Source organism: Electrona antarctica (genome assembly GCF_951216825.1).
Source record: "Electrona antarctica genome assembly, chromosome: 11".
Lineage (NCBI taxonomy): Eukaryota > Metazoa > Chordata > Actinopteri > Myctophiformes > Myctophidae > Electrona > Electrona antarctica.
The window spans coordinates 22,424,015-22,448,292 of record NC_136792.1 but is presented as its reverse complement, the minus strand read 5'-3'; the positions used below and the strand labels follow the sequence as shown (position 1 = coordinate 22,448,292).

Here is a 24,278-nt window from a genome sequence, read left to right as displayed (position 1 = left end):
ACCATTGACATCCCATAAGGGGTAATGATTCTGAATCCATTCCAAGCATTAGTTTTGCACAAAACACTCCTTTTCAAACTAATGCTTGAAATGGATTCGGAATCATAAACCCCCTAGTTTGACATGTCACATGCTACATAAAGCATAATGAAAATGTGTGTGTGTGTGTGTGTGTATATATATATATATATATATAAATTTCCCACTTTAAACAAACGAAGCCTGTCTCAGTTTGAGTCCTAGACCTCAGATTACCAATGTTTTGGACAATATTGTCAAGTGCCACATTTTCTAATTTTAAATTTGAAAAACTTGGATTTTATTAAATTGCTTTTAGCACATTTAGTTTGTGCAAAGAATAATCACTCAATTCTTTCAGAAAATGTCACAAGCTCACGTGTTTTAAACTTGTAGAGCTTTTTCAAAATGTTTAACCTTGAAGTGGTTAAAATTAGGATAATAAATGCAGAATTGACGACGCTGTTGCTCAAAGTCAAAATAACGGCCGATTATCGGTCTGGCATTGAGCACATTTTCTGCTATGCTGAGGTTACAACATTTGAATAGATCTGGTAAGATGTGTTGGTGTACGGAATGAGACATGAGTGACAATATTCTGAATTATTTTAAGTATTGCAAAGACTATTTGTTTTGTCATATGCTTTTATTAAAGGATTAAGTTTACAGGACAAATATTGACAAAAATCAAGTATGGTGAAAGAAAGATCTTCGCACCACATGTGTGTTGTGGAAGATGGAGTGCTGCTCTTCTTGGGTCAGACCAGCGTAGATGTTTGTTGAGGGAAGGCCCAGAACTTCAGCCAGCTTACAGACTGTTGTTGCCGGGATATTTAACAGCCAACACCAGTCTGATAAGCTAGCTGACAGGACGGGAGAGCAGAGTCCACATGCACACTACTGACGAGGAGTGATGGACCAGATTCGTTTTGAGTATGCTATGTGTCGTCCATATACACAAACTAGCTACTAGGTGGCATCACAGGAAGAGGCAGATATTCTAGATACTCAATACATGGACTGAATGAGCACAGAGCAGGTACAGAAAACACATTCCACTAATATAAAAACAACCCTGTAATCACATGTCTGATTGCATTTATACACCTTTCCCCCCACATGGCGAGTTTGTTTGAGAAAGAATACTATAATAGTAATGACAATCCATCCACAACATGGTAGTTCTACAACTCTCAACTTACCTCACAGATGATATGGTCATCTAAGAATATCATGCATTCTCTCAACTCTTGGATGTTTACAGAATTGAAAAACTAAAACGTTTCTGTAAGAGCTGCAATAAAGCTGTCCGTGACGAACACTTCGGGTCAAGTCTCTACAATCTTCTACAATGGAAAACCAAAGCGAAAAGATGACAAACTCAGGAGTGCAATGATTTAGGTATTTTATATACGATCTCATCAAGACTTAAACTAAATCTACAGAATAGAAATGGGACTTAGTGTATAATGTTACACTATAAATTATATCACTGTCTTTCTTTTGGTTCAAGTTCAGTTCTACCCAGGCATTTGAATAGAAATAGATGTGCGCATACTGTCCAAAAGAAAATCAAGATATTTACAGGATGTGCAAACCATCAATACCTTGATCCAACTTGATATTGCTTTTTCCTTTTTAAAAATGCATGGTAAATCCCACAAACAAAAGGACAAAGGCATGACGGAAATTAAACCCCCGAACAAACAAGAGCAATATTATTCAAAAACACTGTTACACAAACAAAAGTCAGGCTCCATGTTCCATCCAAACACGCATACCATTAGAAAAATTAAATACAAATCAAGTCTAACAATTAAGAACTGTGTTCAATGGAAGTCCTCCATCTTGCATAAGGCATAGCAGCTCATGGGCACGGCCTGCAGACAGCAGTAACCAACCAGCTGCTGCTTCAACTTCTGAGGTCTATGAAAGGGTTAAGCCTTCATCATAGTAACATTTTAAGATCAGCAGGAAAAGCTCACGCTATACAGAGAAAGATGACGAAGGAGGGAAGAACTACAAACTAGCCTGAAGTAGGGCAAATCGAGCAAAAGAAATTAAAGAAACGTACATACATCCTCAAAAAGCACACACGCAAAACAATAGCGTATGGTTTTCAGTGTTGCGGGCTCTTTTTAAGAATGGATGAGGGGTGAGGTTTGTTGTTAAGATTGTAAGTCTGAGTGGCTGTGGCTGAGTGACGGGCCCATTTCAGCAGCGACAAGAACACAGTCAAGTTGGTTGGTTAGACCGCTTGGGGTCTTACCATCATCACTTGGTTTTGGTTTTCTCCTCCGAGTGAATCTGCTGCTGAAGCCGCTTGGCGTAGCTCTGGGCCATGGAGTTAACAATGGAGCAGACAAAGTAGCAGACCATAACCAGCACCACCTTCTCAAACACCCATGAGAGCCAGTTCTCACTCTAGAAAACACAAAAGGAAACATGGTTTGATGGTGTATGCTACTAACAGCATTGACATAAAGGACCTCCTAATTACTGATGTTTTTTAAGAGAGATGTACGGAGCACCTGAGTGGCCATGGGAAGAAATATAGATTCGTTCAAACAAGATAACTCGATTGAATGAGATATCTCGTAAAAACGAGATAATTTATTTTTCTTCCCATGGCCACTCAGGGGCTCCGTAGATATGTACATATTAAGTATATACAATGTGTGTGCACACACACACAGAGCCACAGCTGTATTGTATGTGCATGTGACAATACAAATCTTCAACTTATATAGCAATAAAGTTTTTTTTAAAACATCGCCACTGAGGCTGTGAAACTTTATTTTATCCACTTAAATTGCTGACCGCTGCATCAATGGATGAAAATCTGTTAGATGATGACATACTATGAATTTTATCCCTATGGCATATGGTGTTAACTAATTTATGTACTCTTATCAGTTAAGTACTGTATCAACACCCAGCTATGAAACACTTTCAAAATGCACATAGGCCATTTTTCTTAATTCCAGATAAGTTCAGAAGGAGTTTTGTTTATGTATTTTTCTTACCGCTGGTGTGCCTTCACCGGCATGATGCAGCTTGTTCCTTTGTGCCTCCAGGTACTGGCTGAAGGGCTTCTGGAGGGATGGTCCTATCCTGGGGACAGACCTGATGCCACATCCCCAGAGAGAGAGAGAGAGAGAGAGAGACACACACACACACACACACACACACACACAAAGAAAGGGAATGTTAGTTCACTTACTTTTAAATGTTCTGAAGTCTTCCTGTGATAAAGGGCAGAAAGAGAAGTCTTAGACCCTTCCTTCTCCTTAGTTCCTGTGAGGGAAAACTCAAAGACCACTGCCAGTGCTCCTTCAAAGTCCTCTGGGCACACAGTAACAGTATCAGCTAGGCTCCCTGTTACAGCAGGCCTCCATCTCTCCCTCTCTGCCTTGTGAGAAGCAAGGCAGAAGAGTGGACTGAAGCAGAACCTCCACAGCTTTGCCTTTATACCCCTCAGGTCTCTATAGGAGCTTGTGTCAGCCTCTTCAACCAGGAAGTGAGTCGACATGATGTCATTGCCTTTACCACCATTGCTACCGTATGAGTGGAAAGCCATCCAATGAGGGCGGGCCCATGCCCCTATAAGGCAAGGAGGATTAGCTCACTAGGGGGCCAATCATAATGCATACAGTGTTGGCAATGGAGTTATTCACTGTTTTACCCATGTCATGGATAGGGGATGATAATACAGGTCTGCCATTTAGATTTAACATCGGTACAGTTTGAGATAATTGACAGAACAAAAACATGAATGCATCTTTAAAATACCGGTATAATGTAATGTATAATGTATTTTTTCTTCATTTGCCATAATGCTATATCATGGAGGCTATACAAAGCTACTACATGTCTCAGACACAGCCATCTTCTAAGTAAAATTCCCAGCTCGGGATATAAACAATTATTTTAAACATGACTAGACGGAGAAGAAAATGAGTCAATTTGTAAACACACTTAAAGCTACAGTAAATTGTATAATTGCTTATCTCATAGACCAGGGTACCAAGCTAGTTGACTGACTCACCAGAACTATCTTTCACACATACACACACACACAAACAAAACCCAACTCAGCATTTGTGCATCATCACATAATGAGTCATCCAAGATAAGTCATACACTGTTCAAAACTGCTCGTCTCCATGAAATACTCATGTTCTGTTCCATGACTTCCAATGACTGATGCCTGATGGCGAGTCCCCAGTTCAAGTCCCAGGCTGGGTCTGGGTCTGGGACCCCCCCCCCCCCCCCCCCCCCCCCCATACATAAAGAACAACACAAAAAACTCATCAATCACAAATAAAATAAAAACAAGAACCAAAGGAAAAAAGGAACAGAATAGAGAGAAGAGACACATCTACTGTATAGATATTAAAGGACCACTTCACCACTTTTCAACCTATCTTCATATAATAGGTCCTCACTAATAATCTTGAAAAAAATGGCGCAATGTTTTTCTACTCAGTCTGTGTCTCATACGAGGGCTGTGGGCAGTTCAGAAACCGTCTTCCAGTGACATCATCGATGGGGAATACAAGCTAATAAAAACTGCAGGCTTTCTAGTCCTGAAAAGTTGCAATGCGAAAATGGAAGCCATCGTTCTCACAATAATGAAAATCTAAACATTTTTGTAAAAAAAAATCATGTTTAAAAAATAATCTGCCTAATGATGATGTCACTGGAAGACGGTTTCTAAACTGCCCACAGCCCTCCTATGAGACACAGACTGAGTAGAAAAACATCGTGCCATTTTATCATGATTATTAGTGAGGACCTATTATATGAAGATAGGTTGAAAAGTGGTGAAGTGGTCCTTTAAATAATTTGAGTCTAGAGCCAGACTGAAATAACTACAGTGAGTCAACCTATAATATCTCTGACGGTAGGGACGTTTCCATATAATCAAAATAAGGTTGCCAAAACCTCAAAAAAGGTTGTCATGCCCATTTCTCAGAAGATAAGTAATCTCAAGAGTAATACACATTATTTTCTGAGAACCATCTTGAAATGAGTCAGATTTCCATGTTGGTGCAAGACATGTTGCACAAATTATAACTCCAAGTGCCAGGTATCTCAGTCTCTCTATTTGCACTAATTCCTCCTAATTTGTACTAATAGTAGTGAAATTGCCTAGGCAAACTTAACATTACATTTGGTACATTTCAAACGAAAGCACATCTCAATACAAAAACTGTTACTGTGGACGACACCATGATTAAGCATTACGTGTTTACAACAGGGTCCACCATTTTCAATTCATCAGAACATTTAGAGACGTACCAATAAAATCCAAAATGCAATCAGGAAAATCAGGAAAGAACTAAGAGGATACAGGATAAACTAGAAATGAACTCTGTCGAGGTGCCAACTTGCGCAAGCAGAGCGCGCCATGAGGTGCGCTCACCACTGCTGGTACGACTGCTGCTCTGAGTCCTAAAGCTCTCTGCTGCTGTCTAGGTTTGAAATAAGCAGTGGTCAGTGGTCCCTCATTGCCCGGTGGAGTACACCGACATACACACATACCCAGCCGATACATACCCCCTATTGACCTTATACCAATTTTGAAACGTACTTTAGTTACGTCATCAAGAACAGTGGTTTCTCATTGGCTGGTGGAATGTACCGACATACATAAATACTTGGTCCCTGATTGGCCGAGCGATGCCACCGACAAGGTCCGACATACATACATACTTGGTCCCTGATTGGCCAAGCGCCGCCACTGACATACGTACTTGCACGCTCTTCTGCGCAAGTAACAAGTGAAATTGGAATTGATTAAACAAATAAATGTGTCTGTGTTCTTTCTCCTGATTTGTTTTTACTGATCATTACTATTCAAAGAAATAGATAAGTCAATAACTAACCAACGATCCATTTTCAAAATGCTTATTTAAAGTCAGGTCGTGGAGGTAGCAGTTCCAGCAGGGGACACCAGACTTCCCTTTCCCAATCCCCAGTCACATCAGCCAGCTCTGACTGGGCGATCCCGAGGTGTTCCCAGGCCAGCGTGAATATCTAATCCCTCCACCCGATTCTTGTTCTGCCCACGTGGCCTCTCGCAGCTGGGCGTGTATGGAAAACATTCGTAGATGCCCCAACTACCTTAACTGGCTCCTTACTATGCAAAGGAGTGGTGGCTATACTCACTTTGGGGTAAAGGACTCTCTTTCCCTACCTGGAGTGGGAAATCCACCAGTTTCCTGCTGAGAACCATGGCCTCAGATTTAGAAATGCTAATCCAGAATAACTAATATTATTTTACCAAATAATATATTTGATAAAATATTACTTTCTTAACATGTATACAATTCTTGTTTATTTAGTAACAATTGACTCTCGCTACTTGTTGAAAAATGATGTTCAACATTGTTACTTAAAGAACAGTTAGATTTCCACATTTTCTTGGCCATGGATTTTTCCTCACGTTTCACGTGATCATAGAGCCTGGAGTGCATTGCGTGACAGTTTATTTTGCTTAAGTATCATCCTGCTATAATTGTATTTCCTGCTGCCTTTGGTAGATTCTGTCTCAGTCTAAGCTGAATTGGGTGAGTCAGATCACAACACAGCCTGTTCTGATAGGACCCCACACACTTGACCACCAATACTGCGGAGATGGGTTTGCGTGTGAGGAAAGGAAATACCCTTTGTGGGAAATGCAAAACACGGACACGCATACTATAAGAGCATTCACATCACAAGGAAATGATCAACAATCAGTGGTCAAAAAAACCATCACTAAATTGTTTTCAAATGTAAACTCCCCCAACCCCCCCTCCTCATAAAAAGAAAGGAAAAACTAACAAATCACCTTCACCCATTCTCTGCTGCATACACACATACAGTACTTACCCCATAAGTGACACCATCTGCTCCACTATGTGCTTGCTGAAGGTAATGATAACAAAAAGTTTCTGTGGGAAGTCAATGAGAGACCAGGGTGATTAATCAGGTTTGAAGTTATCATAACTTTCCAAGCACACACACAGACACACACACACACAGTCCATACTTTGAATCTCACTTCACTTTGAATATTTGCTATTGGGTAGCATAGTTTCGTTTTAGCAGCACATGACAAGCCTGGTAGCATGTTATACCCATTTTGGAGCCTGAGCCCACAGACTAGACATATGCGAACATGTGCAGGTGTTCTCATGTCACCAATTAAGTCAAGTCAAAATCATGTATGTATGATCGACTACTGATCCCGACGACCTTTGCTGCGTGTCACTCCCCATCTCTCTCTCCCTATTTCCTGTCACCATACTTAGTGTACACTATCCAATAAACTAAAACAACAACCATATATATGTATGTATGTATGTAATAAATGCACACTTGTATTCACAGCTACAATCGCTGATCTACAAGCCTAGAAAGCATCACCACAGGTTAGAGCATGTAGTGTGTGTGTGTGTGTGTGTGTGTGTGTGTGTGTGTGTGTGTGCGCGCGCGCACACAATAACTACAATAGGGATGCCAGGTTAAAAGTGATACAAAATATATTTTTCAATTATATAGAATTTGCTTCTGTAATGGGAAATGAGATAATACGTTTTTTAAATAATTGTATATATTGCATATATATAATTATAATTGTATATATTGTACGTGCAGTTAATATATTAAAAATAATAATAATTCATCATTTTTGTGTATATATACACCAGTAATTACTAATCATGTGCAGCTGTCATATACAGTAGGTGTCTCAAGGCACACCTGGAACTTGTCTCACGGTGTGTGAACCACTGACCTCCCACCCGACATAATACACAAGTCCCTTTGGCTGATGAATCATAAAGATAGACTGAAGAACAGGGAAGGCTCATACATAACTCTATGGCAGCCTTGGCAGGGGGTTGAGACCTGCAGGGAGCTTTACGTGGTTCACAGGGCGCCGAGGCGGGGGGTCACAAACCACAACACTAAACTCCTGTCCTGAAACTGATCAGCTTTAAATGGCATGACCAACCCAGTCAGACAGGATATGATACGTGATTGTCCGAGAGGGGTTAGGGTACAACAAATACCGCATTTCTCACACTGCTGTGGACTCTCATCACAGACTAGTCTGTTCCATTTCCTCCTTTCAAGTCCACTCTGCATCCTCCTGAACAGGCAGCCCTGCAGGCTCTTTGTTTGTCAGAAAGGCTCCTTGGTGAGGTCACTAGCTGGTACCATTGAGGGGATGGATAGGTCTGGTGGGTTCGAGTCACTGCTAGACTCCCAGACAGCCTCTCGCCGTCTTGACTCATATTAGTCACTGTGTGGCAGACTCAACAATACACTTGGTAATTAAAGAGTTTTTTTGATCTTGTAGATTTGAGAGGGGAAGAAGAAGAAATGCCATGGTTCTCGTTAAAAGACTTCTTAAAGAGTCTCCTCTCCTTTCATCTGGTGTGCCTTCATATGGTCTGGATGCATCCCAAAACTCAACTGGAACAGTGCGCTACCAGAAATAGTTTACCAAAAGTGTGCATTTAGGAGTTTCTGAGAGTCACCCATGAGACCAAGTATTTATGGTTGATCTTAAGACATCCCACGCATAGTGCATGAATGTTTCTCAACCAGTGGTGCTTGGTTCAGGGCATATACAGTATACAGGTGGTCCATGAGAACCACCCTCAAAATAGGTTGAGAAACACTGGTCAATAGGTATATACCGCTATCGGTACAGTATGTACATGTCCTTTTTTTCCTACACTTTTAAGCAACTTTGCTAGTGATACAACTAGGTATGGGGAATTGTTAAACACATTTTCTTTTAAATGAAATTAATGGAGACACAGGAGGGGCCAGAAGGAGAGATGGGAATGACATGCACCACCGGTTAGGATTCAAACATGGGCCAGCTGCGGTTAGGATGTATCCTTCATGGGGGACAGGCTCTACCAGGGCGCCGTGACAATTGGCGAGAAGTTAACCTAACCATACTGTTCTGCACAATACAAAACGTTCCCAATAATTAGAAAAACACAAGTCAACTCTCATGCTTTAAAAATTTAACATTTATACCATTACTAAAAACATGTACACATCTTTCTTAAAAAGACAGAACGTGTACTAGTAGAAGGATCTATGTACCTGTATGTGCATCTTAACGATGGCTTTGCCAATCAGTGTAGCTCCAAAGAAGGTCCAGAAGGGGACCATGAAATGACCACAGGTGATCCCCGCCAGGTCAAACAAAGGGTTGGGGATCTAGAAAAAAGGAAAAAAGAAAAACAGACAATGTAACCAAATAATAACCAGCCTAAACCCAGCCTATTGGTAAACAAATTTAAATGTCCATATCATCACTGTCGGGCAGAAACCTTCTATCTCTATATTTTCTTTTTTAGTTTAGTTTTTCCCCCATAAATTGATGCACTATGTATACTTTGTCGTATGGTAGTGTCACTATGGTATGGTAGCGTCACTATGGTAGCTACATTGGATTAATTGGAACACACTTTTTTCCCCATTTACTGAAAGTACATGGACATACTAGGTTTCTGCCTGATAATTACGATATGCAACCACTGAATTATTGCATACGAGAAATAAGATATAACAAAAGGCAGTGATGTTGTAATTAATTCAATTACCGTATATAGATGATATATTTATTATAGATATATTAGATACATTCTACATATGTGTTATGAATAGATGATGATAGAATATTTTAGTCGCGGTCAAAAAAGAAAAGAAGACTTACTGAAGCACAAGCCAGGATCCCAAAGAATCCTACTTTCTGTACCATATTTTGGACCCCCACCTTCGCTCTAGAGACAAAGTCCTGCAAAGGAAATTCAATTCATATTTTACAATCATGAACCAAAGGTCTAATCCACCCCGAATTTGAATCAGATGTCGTGGATGGTTTAATCAACCAAGAGCTAAAAGCAATTCAATTTTCATCCATAGGGGGCGCCGCAAATGCAAACAGTGTAACCGTTTGTTGCAGAAAAATGGTTTTTGGGGGGATAAATCCCCTCCAAATTACTTACACATGATCACATGGGTGACGTGACATTGTAATTGGTTAGCAAAAGTAGTGGGAGGGGCCTATATAAGCAAACCACACTTTGCAATTTTTCCAAAATTGCGACATTTCTAGTTTTAATTTGTACTTGAATTGAAAATTAAATGGTCCTATAGCATGTATGCTCTTTAAAAACCATTGTAAAAATAAAAATGAAAACATCTACAGTATATGGGTTTTACCCGATAGTAAGGTTGAGGAATGGGACGCCATTTTTTTTTATTAGGCAGTTTTCTCCGTGCTTAAAAAAAGGCTAAATAATACAACCTTCAAATGTAGCCCAATTAACCTTAAAAAGTGCGAGGGAAGTGCAAAACAATTTGCACTTCCCCCTTCCCTCGTCCCCTTGTAATGGTATGCCCCATTGCCCCAGCAGCATTGGGGAAGTTACTGTACGTGCTGTTTCCGTCTGTCACTCCGGAGCTTGTAGATCTGCCTTTTTTAAGACCCGTGACCCGCTGTTCTCACTTTGGTTTTATAGCACGAATATATCGTCCATTTTGGGGCAGACGATGGGTGATAGCGAGAGTTATAAAGAGCTTTGTGGTTCAATAACTGTCTAACATCTAATTGTAATTGCAGTTCCTTGTTATTTTGGCTGCATTACAAGTGAAAACTCTTTGGCACTGGAGTGTTGAGATCTTTTGATCTCATCTCCACACCCGTGGGTGGGGGAATGTCTGTGGTTTTCATGGTGAAGATCACAGACCATGCAGGAGGTCAGGCAATAGGCAAAGCCCCAAACCCATCATCTCTCCAGTCTTCACTTTGGCAACCATTTTAGAGTTAATTTTAATCATTTCAGTCTTGTGACGAACTGTACTCTTGCATTGAACTACAATTTAGAGGTACTTTGTAGATTTAGATGAATACAAATAACATTAAATTGGGCCTCACATTTAACCAGCTGTAATATTGAAGTGATGGACACAATAATGTCAATAAATACAGTCAATAAGATGAAATACACAATTCTGAATGGAATTCTGAATAATGACTATTCCTACTTTTACGGAAGTCAAAGATTACTTCTTAAAAAGAGTACTTCCTGCACCACTGGTGATGACACAAATGCTCACTGTTTGTACATAATCTATTCACTTAAGTTTAACCTTGTTCTAGTCCAAATGCCTACTTTATGAGACATCCATTTCAGCCAAGATATCCTCTTCTAGATAATGCCCTTTTTGTGATTCCCAAATTCAATATCCTGGAGACATTTTTTGATCTACGTAAAAAGGATGCAGTTTGAGGGTCAAGCATCCCCTATTAAACACGTTTGCTGATTGTCTGAATAAACATCACAGCGCGAGTGTCTGGTGACATGTCAGACAAGAATTTTTCACGTTGCGGTCATGGAAAATCTTTTTAGTCTAGCCATTTGTTTGAATCTCATGATATAAGATTTTGTTTTTTTGTGTAAAAAAAGAAAAAAAAAACATTATTAAAATAATAATATCCAGAGATAGTTTTATATTTATAGTGTTAACAGTTTGTAGTCTTAAAACCCATAGGAATTCCTATTTATGCTAAGTCGAAAAGGCTCTCATGTTGACATAGATTACATGCATTAATCTCTCAACTGTTGACTTCTGAAGCTCTTGTGTTTTTTATATTAACCACTTAAACCCTATATACTTAGTTGACCGGAGTCTCCAAGGGGTCTATACTACTTGGTCCCTTCCTTTTCCCCCTCTACCAAATCTCTATTTGCCGAAAATAGCACATCTAGCATGAAGATCTCTTTTCACCAAATGGACTCAGAATAGGAACGCTAGGGTTCGTGTGGTTTTTGGCGTGGTTCAAAAAGGGGAAAAAAGGTTGAGATCATTTTGATAAACAAAATGTTTGAATATCATTAGTCCTTAGAGCTTATCTTCTTACATTATTTAGCCCAAATCAAATGCAGAAATGCCACTGGAAATATGGAAACCCATGGTGTAGGTAACTTGTGGGTTAGCCTACAAAAACATAATCAAGGTAAAACTCCTATTGATTTATAGATTTCTCTTTAACTGTGTACTTCTGCAGGTCATAACCCCAACACCATTTTTCTTAACTTATGCCATTTTTGTCAAGAAATGCATCAATTGACTTTTGCCGTTTTTGCCAAGAAATGCACCAAGTACATTGAAGAAAACAGTTCTATAACCGTTGACATCAATGTAATGGTCTTGTGACATGTTATGTTTCATGAGCTTTGTTAGCTTATGCATACTTTGTTGGCTTATGCATATCTGACAACAAGTTCCAAGATAACCCTGAAGGAAAACAATTACACATTATGCATCTTGAAGACATCCTCATGATCAAAGTCATGTGATATTGACCTCCCGGGGTTCTTCAGATGAGAACCGGTGAGGTGACAGTTTATGTTTATTGAAGGATCCCCATTAGAGACACATGAGCTTCTAGTCTTCCTGGGGTCTGTAGTAGGTGATCAAGACAACTTAAGACGAGTATCTCAGATTTCCACCGTGCTGACTCAGCATCTGATCTCAGCAGTTGCCAGTCATGTGAGCAGTCCCTGACAACAGGTCTCAAATTAGAGACCGGTGAAAAATAAGACAGAGGGAGGAAAGGAGGGAGAACAAGGCCTGAGGGATGATTAAAGGGGGAGTTGTGCTGAGGGTGACTCACCCCCTCAATACACACATTTACTGGAACTGTAAGGAGGGAGGGGCTTTCACTGAACTCACGTGAGCTATTGGGGCCAATCGACAGACTCAAGCGTTGACAATGGGTCTATGGACATGGGCATCGGTGCTTTGTTTGGAGTTTGACAAAACCAGACAACAGAATATAGTATGGGGTGGGCATTGACAGTATAAACAACTATGCTAACACAAAGTTAGGGTCAAAACATTATCTTAGGTGCCTGTGACACGGCTAGTGGTAGAGATGCTCAAAACTAGATTTGTCCCCATCGCCACCTAGCCCTGGACCAGAGCTATGCTGCTACCTACTTCAGATACCACCCTGAGCACCTAGCCCTGGACCAGAGCTATGCTGCTACCTACTTCAGATACCACCCTGAGCACCAGTGTCCCCATCGCCACCTAGCCCTGGACCAGAGCTATGCTGCTACCTACTTCAGATACCACCCTGAGCACCAGTGTCTAAGACCCTTATGTAGCCTATATTGTAAAATATGCATTTCACACAACATGACATGAAAGACAATGGAGATGACGTGACAGTGGAGATGGCGTCTTGACATGCAGCAGAGATCGACGGTATAGTTGAAGGTGAATTAATGGCTTTGTTGAGTCAGAGAAAATATTCTACATGTAATGCTTCCATAGTGAAAATCTGCAGACATATCTCATGGCCCACGTTTATTATTATTACGTTTATTATACATCTGTGTGGGTGCAAACAGACTATTATTAAACCGACGATGATTTATATCTGTTCTCCGAAAATAGCTCAACTACAAGCTCACAGACTGCAGATCGGCTATTTTCGGAGAAGAGATTTATAGATATTATGTGCAAATATAAAATAGCTGTGATACTTATGTAAGTGGTTATGGTGAAATAAACCATTAGCACTTCATGAACAAATGCACAAACAATATTAAAGACCGTGGAATTATCTGTGGAATTAATAATTATGAAATAATTATTCAAAAATCTGAATTATAAGTTTTAAAAATTAACCCATTTTGACCTGAGATCAGATTCTAAAAATGTCTTCTACATCCTGACAGTTTTCTGAAAAAGCTATGTTTCTATGTCAGTCGTTCTTCGATTTTTCAAAAATAGCAGACCTACAAGCTCGGTGGCGCGCTATGAGCTTGTAGATCTGCTATTTTTCAATAGCTAAAGCTATAGATCTGCTATTTTTCAATAGCTAAAGCTGGATGTCTTCAAACTTCCTACAACTTAACACTAACAAATCCGAAATTCTCCTATTTGGCCCTCTCACCTCCAGAACCCACCTACAAAACTGTCTCGACTCCTTGTCAGCAAATGTCACACCAGTAGCAAGAAATCTGGGTGTACTACTGGACTCTGACCTCTGTCTTGAGGCCCAGGTTAAATCCGTGGTTCGCACTTGTTTTTGTCATTTACGCAACATCTACAGAATCCGACCATTCCTTTCCACCCCTAACCTTCATAAAGTTGTCAATGCACTAATTTCATCCCGTTTGGACTACTGTAACGCCCTCTATTCATCACTCAGCAAAGGATCCATACACCGCGCCTACAGTTAATACAGAACGCAGCAGCAAGACTCATCACTGGAACAAGGAAATCTGAACACATCACCCCGGTACTGGCCTCACTACACTGGCTCCCTGTACATTTTAGAATTGATTTTAAGATTTTAATACTGACTTTTAAAGCTCAGAATGGCCTGGCACCGCAATACCTAGCGGATCTTATTAAACCCCACCAGCCTGTCCGCCAATTAAGGTCCTCTACCTTAGCCCTACTAGAGGTGCCTAGAACTAAAATGGTGACAAAGGGGGATAGGGCCTTTTCAAGCAGGGCTCCCAGGCTCTGGAACAGCCTGCCATCTGACCTGAGGTCTATTAGCTCCTTGGCTATTTTTAAAACTAAATTAAAGACCAACTTTTATAGGAAAGCCTTTTTAAACCGATAACCAATGTTTGCTTTTAATTCCCTTATAATGTAATTTTATTGCTGTTTGATTGTTATTGATTGTTATGTAACACTGTTGTTTGTATATTGTTAAGCACTACACTTTGTGACACTGTCAAAAAAGGTGCTATATAAATAAAGTTTATTATTATTATTATATAACATATAAAGGGGTTCCCGGCCAAAATGGGTTAAGACAAGAGTCAAAATCAATCTGAATTTTAGAAGGGGCACCAGTGATATACTGTGCCACCCTCGTCTACTACATACTTGTGCGGGTAACGCAGAATACGTCCTCGTCTGGACAGCACCTCAGTTTGCAACTAGCTTCTCTTTTGTAACACTCACACCAAGTTACACCACAGACCCAAACACAAGGGTACAGAGTATTGGTATTAGGTAATCCACTCTAACCATTTGCCTACCACAATTATCAAATGCTTCCGGTCATACAGTCTGAAGCACGGAAGCTCTCATCATGATCAAGCGAAAAATCGGATGTGAAGCCTCCTCCCAACTTCCGTTTCGTCTTTACAGTCACAAAAATGTATCCCAATAAAAACCATCTAAGCATATGTAGTTTGCTTGGAAATAAAAACGATAAAATATAAAAAATATATTTTCTTCAACAGAAATGCCAACTTCCTCACTCGGATTTCAAGAGGTGTAGTTGTCTGGTGGAATAGTTGTCTGGCTACGTGAGACAACTCTAATATTAACCCGTCTGAACCAGAGGAAATACATGTTTCAGAAGATGTAGCTACCTCATCAGGGTGTTTCCTCAAAACAATATTAACAAGTCTACTTTTTATTATAGTGTAATGGATGAGGGAAGGGACCTTCATCTGAGAAAATATCCTTCATTTTAAAAATTGTTAACAAAATACACTTCATGTTAGTGGCTATTTGTTCTTAAAGTGTCAATATTTAATTAGAATATAGCATTGACTGTACAACTTCCCCACATTTTCTGATTAACCTGAATATCTAAATATACCTAAGCATTCCCTCAGAATCTCAAAGTTGCCAGGACTGCCATAGAAGCTCATATACAGTATGTATGTATGAATGAATGAATGAATGAATGAATGAATGAATGAATATGTTGGTGACTCTGACCTGTGCAGCCTCAGCCTGTTCCAGCATCTCCTCAAACTCCTCATAGTCCTCATCCTCCGGATCAGTACCTGACTGGCGAGCAGCCCTAGCCATGAAGTATGGAGGCAGCTCCCCGATGGCTGTGCCAGCACCCTACACACGCACACGCACACGCACACACACACACATTATATAATTATCCGGCTCCCTCTTTTTTCCCTCTACAAATCAATTAACTGAAAATGGGCAACCTACAACCTCACAACACAACGTGATGCTTTGTGAGCTTGTCTATCTGCCATTTTCAGAAATGTTTCACCAAATGTTTACCCATTATAAAATGGCCAGAATATTGACCCAGGGGTTCTAACTTCTGTGGATCAGTATTGTTCAGGTTGCACAGTTCATGGTGCATGTATGAATCCAAAGTTATATTGTCATCACACAGTCATTCTCTTAAATAAAAAAGGGTGAAAAAAAGAAAGAAAGAAAAGAAAATCTGCTTGCGTTCACCCGCATAGGTGCATACAGGAAATTATCCATTTATATAAAAACATTTAATGTTTTCATTCAACACATGCAGGTAACATTTTTCTGTCTGCAAATTGAAGGGCTGAGCTAAAAAACGTGGCACCTGTGTGATCCGTTTGTGGGTGATTACTGTAGGCCTTTTCCTATACTTACTCAACAAAATTTACAAAATGAATGCCACAATAAAATAATAATGATAATCTTTACAGGGTTTGTACCGGTATTTGTCCCCACAAAACTAGAGCAATCAAAGCTACGTGCATACAGTAACATCACAAACCCAAAACTTAACAATGGCCCTGGCCGGTATAAAGTAACTCACTGCAACTGACAGCAGACATAGCCTACACCAGACCTGTTGAAAGAGAGAGCTACAACACCCTTTGATCTTGCCACAAGGCCTGGTCCATCAACACCCATTAAGAAGATTTAGTATTTGGAACTACACAGTACCGATTGCCCAGTGTGGCAAGCGTTACTTCTGCATTTGTTTTGTTCTTGTTGTCAACTTTAAGTTGGTTTTGGGAATAATGTATTGAATATTCTTCATTCACAACGGACGTCTATGGGAATGTAATATAACTCAATAGCTCTGGCCTTCACCAGTGTTTTTAGAAAATGTTGTGCCCAAAAGGGACTGCGCATTAGTCCCACATCCCGTTAGTCTGACTACGTGGCCGGTTAAGACTCACGCCGTGGCTTCCTCGTGTGGTTATGGTTTGGGCTAGGGTTAGTAATGGGTCACACCAATAATGAGTAGTCGGAACTTGGAACAATGACACGTTACCGTGCTGGTTAGGCTCTGCCAGTGGACTTAACCCATTTTGGGCGGGAAGTCGGGAACCCCTTTTGGTGTTTTAAACATTATGTTATAATTTAGCTATTGAAAAATAGCAGATCTACAAGCTCATAGCGCGCCACCGAGTGGCGCGCTATGAACTTGTAGGCCTGCTATTTTTGAAAAATCGTTAAAATTTCGACGTCAGGCCTGAATGGGTTAATGAGCGATTAAAACGGGTCCTATGACAATGGATATGAACGGGTATTGCATAGTAGGGTGGGGTGTGCATTCCCGATTTTCATTGTTCCCAACTTGCATCGTTCTCAAGTAGGCCGGTGCTCGACAGGCACAGGTCTAGTGGCTTATAATATGAATGCCGCTTAACTAGCAGGAGAGAAGAGACTCACCAGAAACTGCACAGAAGATAACATTTTGTTCATAAACCCGCACGTTTTGCTAGTAATATTAACTAAAGACTGGACAGAAGCCAAGCCGTTAGCCTTTTCTCTTCTTTAGTTCTACTCACCCACATACAGGCTTCCAGGCGGACCTTAGACATGATGGACCAGAGCGTGATGCTCTCTGACCCTGGGATCTGGGGACAGGTGATCTGGTCTGGGTATGGTGGCTCAGGGAAGTCTGTGGAGCCACATTCATAAGCTGCCAGGGTCACTGATGCTATATGAGGACCCTGTACGAAGGAAGGACAGGAAGACGACTTATAATTATATATTTTATTATACATGTTTTTTATTCTGTTATTTACTCTTTATCTTTTCGTATCTAAACACAGAAACAAACACTCATACTGTACGTGCAAACAGACAGTGCTTCATACTGGATATGTTGTTTGGCTGACTGGGAGCAGAACATTACGAAATACAAAACTTTTTCCGGTGGCCCCAAGACGGGAGTGTCAGCTAAACGTAAAAAATGTGTATAATGTGTACATAGACATGTCATGTTTTATGTGCCAATGCTGCATGTATAGACACATTTCTACACCATTATGGTTAATGTAAAAGTCACTAACTGTTCAGAGGACCCCCCTTTCACATCTTCTCCACTGATGCATGAGCACACACGCCCACGCACACACACACACACCTAGTTGAATCACCTAGCCCTTTGACAGGTCGGTATGCAATACCATTCATCAGCATCAAGAAGCAGGCTGGTTAGGCTTAGCCACCTGGCCTAGGTAACAGTAGGCTCACCTGAAGCACAGCAACTCTATTATGCCTCCTTACAGTGATATAGGCTAGGCAACACTGAGACACTGTAGACAGACAACTCACAATTAGTCAGTGTTGATTACCGCTACCCTGCCAGAGTCATTCTCCACTGGGGTTTGAATAAAAAGACACAGGGAAGCCTGTTTACACAATACAGGCCTCTTTCACCACAGATGGGCCTTCCATTAAAGATTCACACACATTTCACCATAATGTCGTGAGTCAGCTGTAACAAGACTAGACTAAACCCTTGTTTCGTTACTTGAAACCATATTCTGATCCACTCATCAGATAGAGGGTGTACGGACAGCATTACTTCAAATTGTCCGGGATACTTTACACTTTATTGCTCACTGTCTGGAAGAATTCAATGTTAAACAAATTCACTCTTCTTACTAGCCAAAGAGACTGACTGAAGTGGATAAAACTCCCACAGTAAACATCTATCAGTGTTTTATGGTGTTTGCTAATGGAAAATATTCCTGAATCCTTTCCCATACTACATGCATTTTAATCTACATTGTATATAAGAATGACCTGTATAAAATGTAGATTAATCATACGATTGTGTGTGTGTGTGACTGTGTGTGTGTGTGTGTGTGTGTGTGTACACTCCCCGCCAAGAGCAGAATGATCTCATCTACTTTATATGGGGTTATCTATTCATTCTTGAACCCTGATCTTAAGCCAGAGAATAACTCTTCCAGGGGGACATTTGTGGTTTGTGGCCCTTTGGTATCAATTAGGGGAGTTTCCTGACCATTGTTGATCTCATCCCCGAGTCGGTGGGTACCACCATGTTCTATAAACGTTAACATACCTCATACATTCTTAAAATATTGGGGGGGATTACACTCATTCCAATCCTCACAAGTTTTAAGGCCTCTCAGCTTCAAGTCTCACTTTCAAGTTATTCTAAAATGGCATTTTACTGACAGTCTGGAACACATCATTATGGTTGTGACTCAACTGCAATAGGTCAGCAGCAGCTGAAATCTATGTGAAGCCACAATTTGACAAGTTATGTTACATAGCCACTTTAAAAGTACACAAAATTCAAATGAATAAATTGGTTGATAACCTTTTAAAAGCGCAAAAACATGTTGCATTTGCAAGGGGGTGGGGAAAAAAGCCTTTTGGGTATGTGGTTCCACAGACAAAATTATTGAAACCCAGCCTCAGACATAAAACTAGTTTGAGGGATTTCTGAAAAGAATGTAGCTTTACGGGAGGTGAGGTTGTTCCATATGGGGGGATGATGGCGCCATGTTATTGGAAAGAAACCTCCCGTGTGAGGTCACACCTACTGAAGATGGATGATGATGACACACACTATGACACGCACACACACACACAGGTTTGGCTGCAGACATTAGGCTGGACCCAGAAACTAGACAAGACAATGAATGGATCATCACCAGAAGGGGTCGGCAGAAACCTCCTGTCCTGGGTGAGGTCACAAGTCACAACTACTGAAGTGGCATGACACACACACACACGCACACACACACACACACACACACACGCACGCACGCACGCACGCACACACACATGAACGCACGCACGCACGCACACACGCACGCACGCACGCACGCACACACGCACACACGCACACACGCTTGCTTCTGAGACAAAACTTCATGGTGCCCCCCCTGCTCCTCCATCCATCACCACCACCAATTTCAAAATGGAAATAGCTGAGTCAGTGGAGAATTTAACATCTGCGTATGTTCTACAAAAAAAGGCCACATCTCCTCCCTAAATGTGGGCATGTGTGCAGAATCACTTCCCTTAGTTCCCTATCTTTCCCTTTCCTCAATTGCTCAGGTTCACCACAACCAAGACGAGTGTCACATCGCACTGTGACTCAACCACAAAGTCATACTCAGATCGTTCACCAGGGAATACATGTCACTGAACTCTGAAATTGTGGGCCACATCCATAGAGATGTGGCTGACACAGATGGAAGGGCTTTAAGCTAGTAGGGCCCACTGTTCATGGCAACAGACACAGAGCATAGTGCCACCATGTGGTGGCTTTTAGAATAGGTACCTATATATATATATATATATATAGAGCCAGCTCACACAGACATGGAATACATTAAAGCCTTATTTATACTTGGTTACGCTCTGGTGTCGTGCACCAAAATAACTGATCTAAAGCTCATAATAACATGTCACACTGTGATGCGTTATGTACATGTAGATCAGCTATTTATACGCATATGTGACACACACACACACACACACACACACACACACACACACACACACACACACACACACACACACACACACACACACACACACACACACACACACACACACACACACACACACACACACACACACACACACACACACACACACACACACACACACACACACACACACACACACACACACACACACGGCCTATGCCATGTCCTATAGCGCTCTCTTACCAGATAGAGCAGGAATGTGTGCAGGCCAGTGCCAAGGCCAACTGATGACAGGATGCCAAGGCCTACCCAGTAGGCACACCATAGAAACCTCTTCTCCAGGAACCGGACATACTGCAGGAGAGGTGAAGTGAAGAGGATCACATCATGCATGGAGGGAGGACAATGGATAGGAGTTATTTCAATTTCATGAATTAGTTTGATATTTAATTTACCGTACATATGTTCACATTTGACTTTTCAGATGCTGTTTGCTAATTTTACTTTAGGTTTTAGTAAAATAAAAAAAGTATAATTCATAAGTTTTTGTTTTAGGGTTTCAATGACAATAATATTGCACACACACACACACACACACACACACACACACACACACACACACACACACACACACACACACACACACACACACACACACACACACACACACACACACACACACACACACACACACACACACACACACACACACACACACACACACACATATAAACCTTAAGAAAGAAAGAGTCAATATTTGAATATGAATAATAGAGTAAATTCTGATAATCTAGGGAGAAAATAATTATGCAATGGTTAATATAGTAATGTATATGAAAAATGTTTGTGCACTACACTGTGTGTGATACATTATGGAACAATTGGGCAGTTCATGAAAAAACGTATTTGGCAATCTGCAACATGTCAGACAGCTAATTTAAGATACTACACCTAAATCCTTAATAATCAAGGGATAATATTATGACCTGGCCTTTCTTCAGGGAATGTTGTTTATCTGAGCAAACAATGACTTATCTTTCACCTTTAAACATCCTTAGAGACAAACAGAGATGTGTTGTTAAATATTAACACGGCTAAGAAAAACAAATGGGAAGAAGACATACGTCTTGGTGAGTTCCTTCAGTGTAATAGGTGACGGAGAAGACAGAACACACCGCCAAGAAAAACAACACTGTGCCCCGGATTCGCCACAATCTAGAAAGGAAATACATGGAAGACCTTATTAATTGTGTGTCTGTAAAGTAGGTGGCCATCACAGGATAAAAAGTCTTTCCCTCCCTCTCCCTGTTATTTCAAAACTACTTCAGAACAATGTCAGAAAAGACTGTGGGGAAGAGGCAATTTATGGAAAAGAAAGGGTCAACCAAATGTGCTGACCTCATCACATTTGCCAAGACGACTATGGCCGTTTTTAGCCCAAGGAGTGTTTTTCATGCAAAACTAATGCTTGGAATAGATTCAGATTCAGAATCATGAAAACCCCTAGTTTGACACGTCACATGCTACTTAAAGCAAAATGACATTTAGAAAATGTTGCCTTATAATAGGTTGTTAATGGTGGCCATACTTTACAGGCCATTTCTAAACTTTCCCCTCAGACTTTTCTTCTGTTATTCAGGATATATTTAAGATACAAAATCAGCTGAGTTTTTGCAATTTGTTTGAGGTCAAATGACATTATTACTAGACCCACTAGTGCTCAACCACAGGTCTGACACACAACCACAACGGTTCAAGATCTTACTTTAAAGTCAACTCCTTTAACTTGACGAGGGTCTCTAGGAGGAAATAGTGTAGTGTGGTGACAGGCCTCTTCCACAAAACAAGAGACAAGCGCCCCTCCTTATCCTTCTGTCTCCTCTCTCTGGCTGCGGCATCTGGAGTACACACACAATCAGAATTGTCGTCACCCTGATTTAGTGTAATACTTACTTCTTCATTGTTGCTGGACATCATATCTTCAACAGATTGTTCAGTTGAGAATGTTAAATCCATGACACATAACAGCACCAGGTATGTTTCCGTCCAAGACAAGTCAATCCCATACCCTTATGGCAAGTCAATTCAAGGTAAAACAGAAAGTAAACCATATGTTTTTCCTTTTCCTTTACTTTAATGGCCTCCTCTGTAATCTAATGATAGGCAAGTTGTTATCAGTGATACTTGCCTTCACTGATAACAGCAACCAGTGTTTTCTTAAAGGAACACTTCACTCACACTCAGGTTTGAACCCATCTTCTTATAATTGTTCCTCTCCAATGCTCATTGTAAAATGATACAATTTCTGTCTATTCAGTATGTCTCAGAAGAGGGCTGTAGGCAGGTTAGGTAATTTCAAACAAGATTTCAAACGTATTTTTTCCTTTTATTAATGCAAGAACATTAATTCTATGTCAATATGCCAACTTCCCAGGAAGAGAAAGGCTGTAGTTTCCATAAACTTGGAATCCCTGATTCCCCATCGATGACGTCATTTCATTGGTAGGCAGGCTATTGAACTTTCCATAGCCCACCAATGGGACAGAGTGAGTAGATGGAAATTGTGTCGTCAGCATCGTATAATAATAATTATAATCACTAATGCTTATTATACCATTAATAAGCATTAGTGAGGAGGACCAATTATACGAAGATTTGGCTGAAATTGGGTGTAGTGTTCCTATTTAGAAATGACAAACTTTCCTCACTGCATTGTGTTATTTAAAAACTATATATGTCTAGCTTTAGTTTGTAAAAACAAACCTGCAGCATTGCCATTCTGTCTGGCTTTAGCTCCCGCCCGTTGTTCACAACTTGCTCCATTTGCTGCCATGTCAACCAGCTTTTGGGTCAGGTAATCTAAGGACAGGATGAGATCATTAGTTATGTGGGGGTCAATGAACCAAACGATGTTTCCACTGACTAGTCACTACACTATCTCTCCCATTTTGTCCCCCCCCCCGGCACCCACTGTAGTGTACACTGTACTGTACTGTACACAAATACATATAGCATTCAGCATTGTTATCCAGAATTGGAGGTACCGTACTGCCTGGCGTGCCTGCCCCTGTTCGGCAGCCGCGTCGTAACAAAAACAGGAAGTCTCAAGTTCTGATGTCTGTAGTAAAGACGGGACGTTACATTTGTACTCTACTGTGAAACGCCTGTTTAAATATCTATTTATTTCTTCGTTGTATTTTTCTGACAGCCTGCCCTGTGTCAAATTTAAAACGACAGCGCGTTCAACATTCCAACCATGGCAGCAGTTCAGGAGCGCGCAGTGACAAGCATGAATCATTAAAACAAAACACGTGAATCATCTCATCATGGGCAAAATGATTACATTACATTATAGATGAAGCATAGACAGCTTAATGGGGTGTTTTAAGGCAAGTAATGTGTGGTTTATGAGATGACAAATAAAATACAGTACAGTATAATCATCTTCCTCATCATTCATGAGAACCACCGGGGTTAGCTTAGCCACGGTGCTAAATGAAAAGTCAAGTAGGACGGTTGATAGTGGGCAACAACAAAAAATGTCTTACAATTTAGAAGGCTTAAAATAGTTTAAAGACGTAGAAAATCCTCCTCTTTCACCGTTGTCATACAAATAATAAGACAAACCACTATAAACAGGCTATATTCCAAGGCTTGTTCAAATTAAATGGACAGTCATACCTTATCCTGTACTCCTCACCCGGAAACGAACTGTCACCACCAACAGTCTAACAAAATAAA

The 24,278-nt window shown here is 40.6% G+C and overlaps 1 protein-coding gene across 2 annotated transcripts; it reads right to left on the bottom strand.

The window, feature by feature from the left end:
- Positions 1-1,406: 1,406 nt before the first annotated feature.
- vmp1 (vacuole membrane protein 1) lies at positions 1,407-24,265 on the bottom strand. Of its 2 annotated transcripts, none has more exons than XM_079515127.1 (12): positions 24,219-24,265; positions 23,301-23,396; positions 22,303-22,435; positions 21,662-21,752; positions 20,781-20,891; positions 17,625-17,789; positions 15,808-15,939; positions 9,752-9,832; positions 9,136-9,252; positions 6,898-6,959; positions 3,045-3,144; positions 1,407-2,442 (listed from the first exon to the last, which is right to left on the bottom strand). In XM_079515127.1, the coding sequence occupies exons 2-12, from the start codon at positions 23,368-23,370 to the stop codon at positions 2,293-2,295; spliced, it is 1,212 nt and encodes a 403-aa protein (XP_079371253.1). In that variant the 5' UTR covers positions 23,371-23,396; positions 24,219-24,265; the 3' UTR covers positions 1,407-2,292. The 2 variants fall into 2 exon arrangements, with proteins under 2 accessions (XP_079371253.1, XP_079371254.1); XM_079515128.1 differs by lacking the exon at positions 24,219-24,265 and adding an exon at positions 24,086-24,217.
- Between the last annotated feature and the right edge of the window lie 13 nt (positions 24,266-24,278).

Coding starts and splice junctions, on each gene's coding strand:
- vmp1 (XM_079515127.1), bottom strand. CDS start 23,370: ATGGCAGCAAATGGAGCAAGTTGTGAACAACGGGCGGGAGCTAAAGCC. Junction 21,753..22,302: donor TTAAAGGAGTTGACTTTAAA/GTAAGATCTTGA, acceptor TTTCCTTTCTAG/ATTGTGGCGAATCCGGGGCA. Junction 3,145..6,897: donor CAGATGGTGTCACTTATGGG/GTAAGTACTGTA, acceptor ATGTGGCATCAG/GTCTGTCCCCAGGATAGGAC.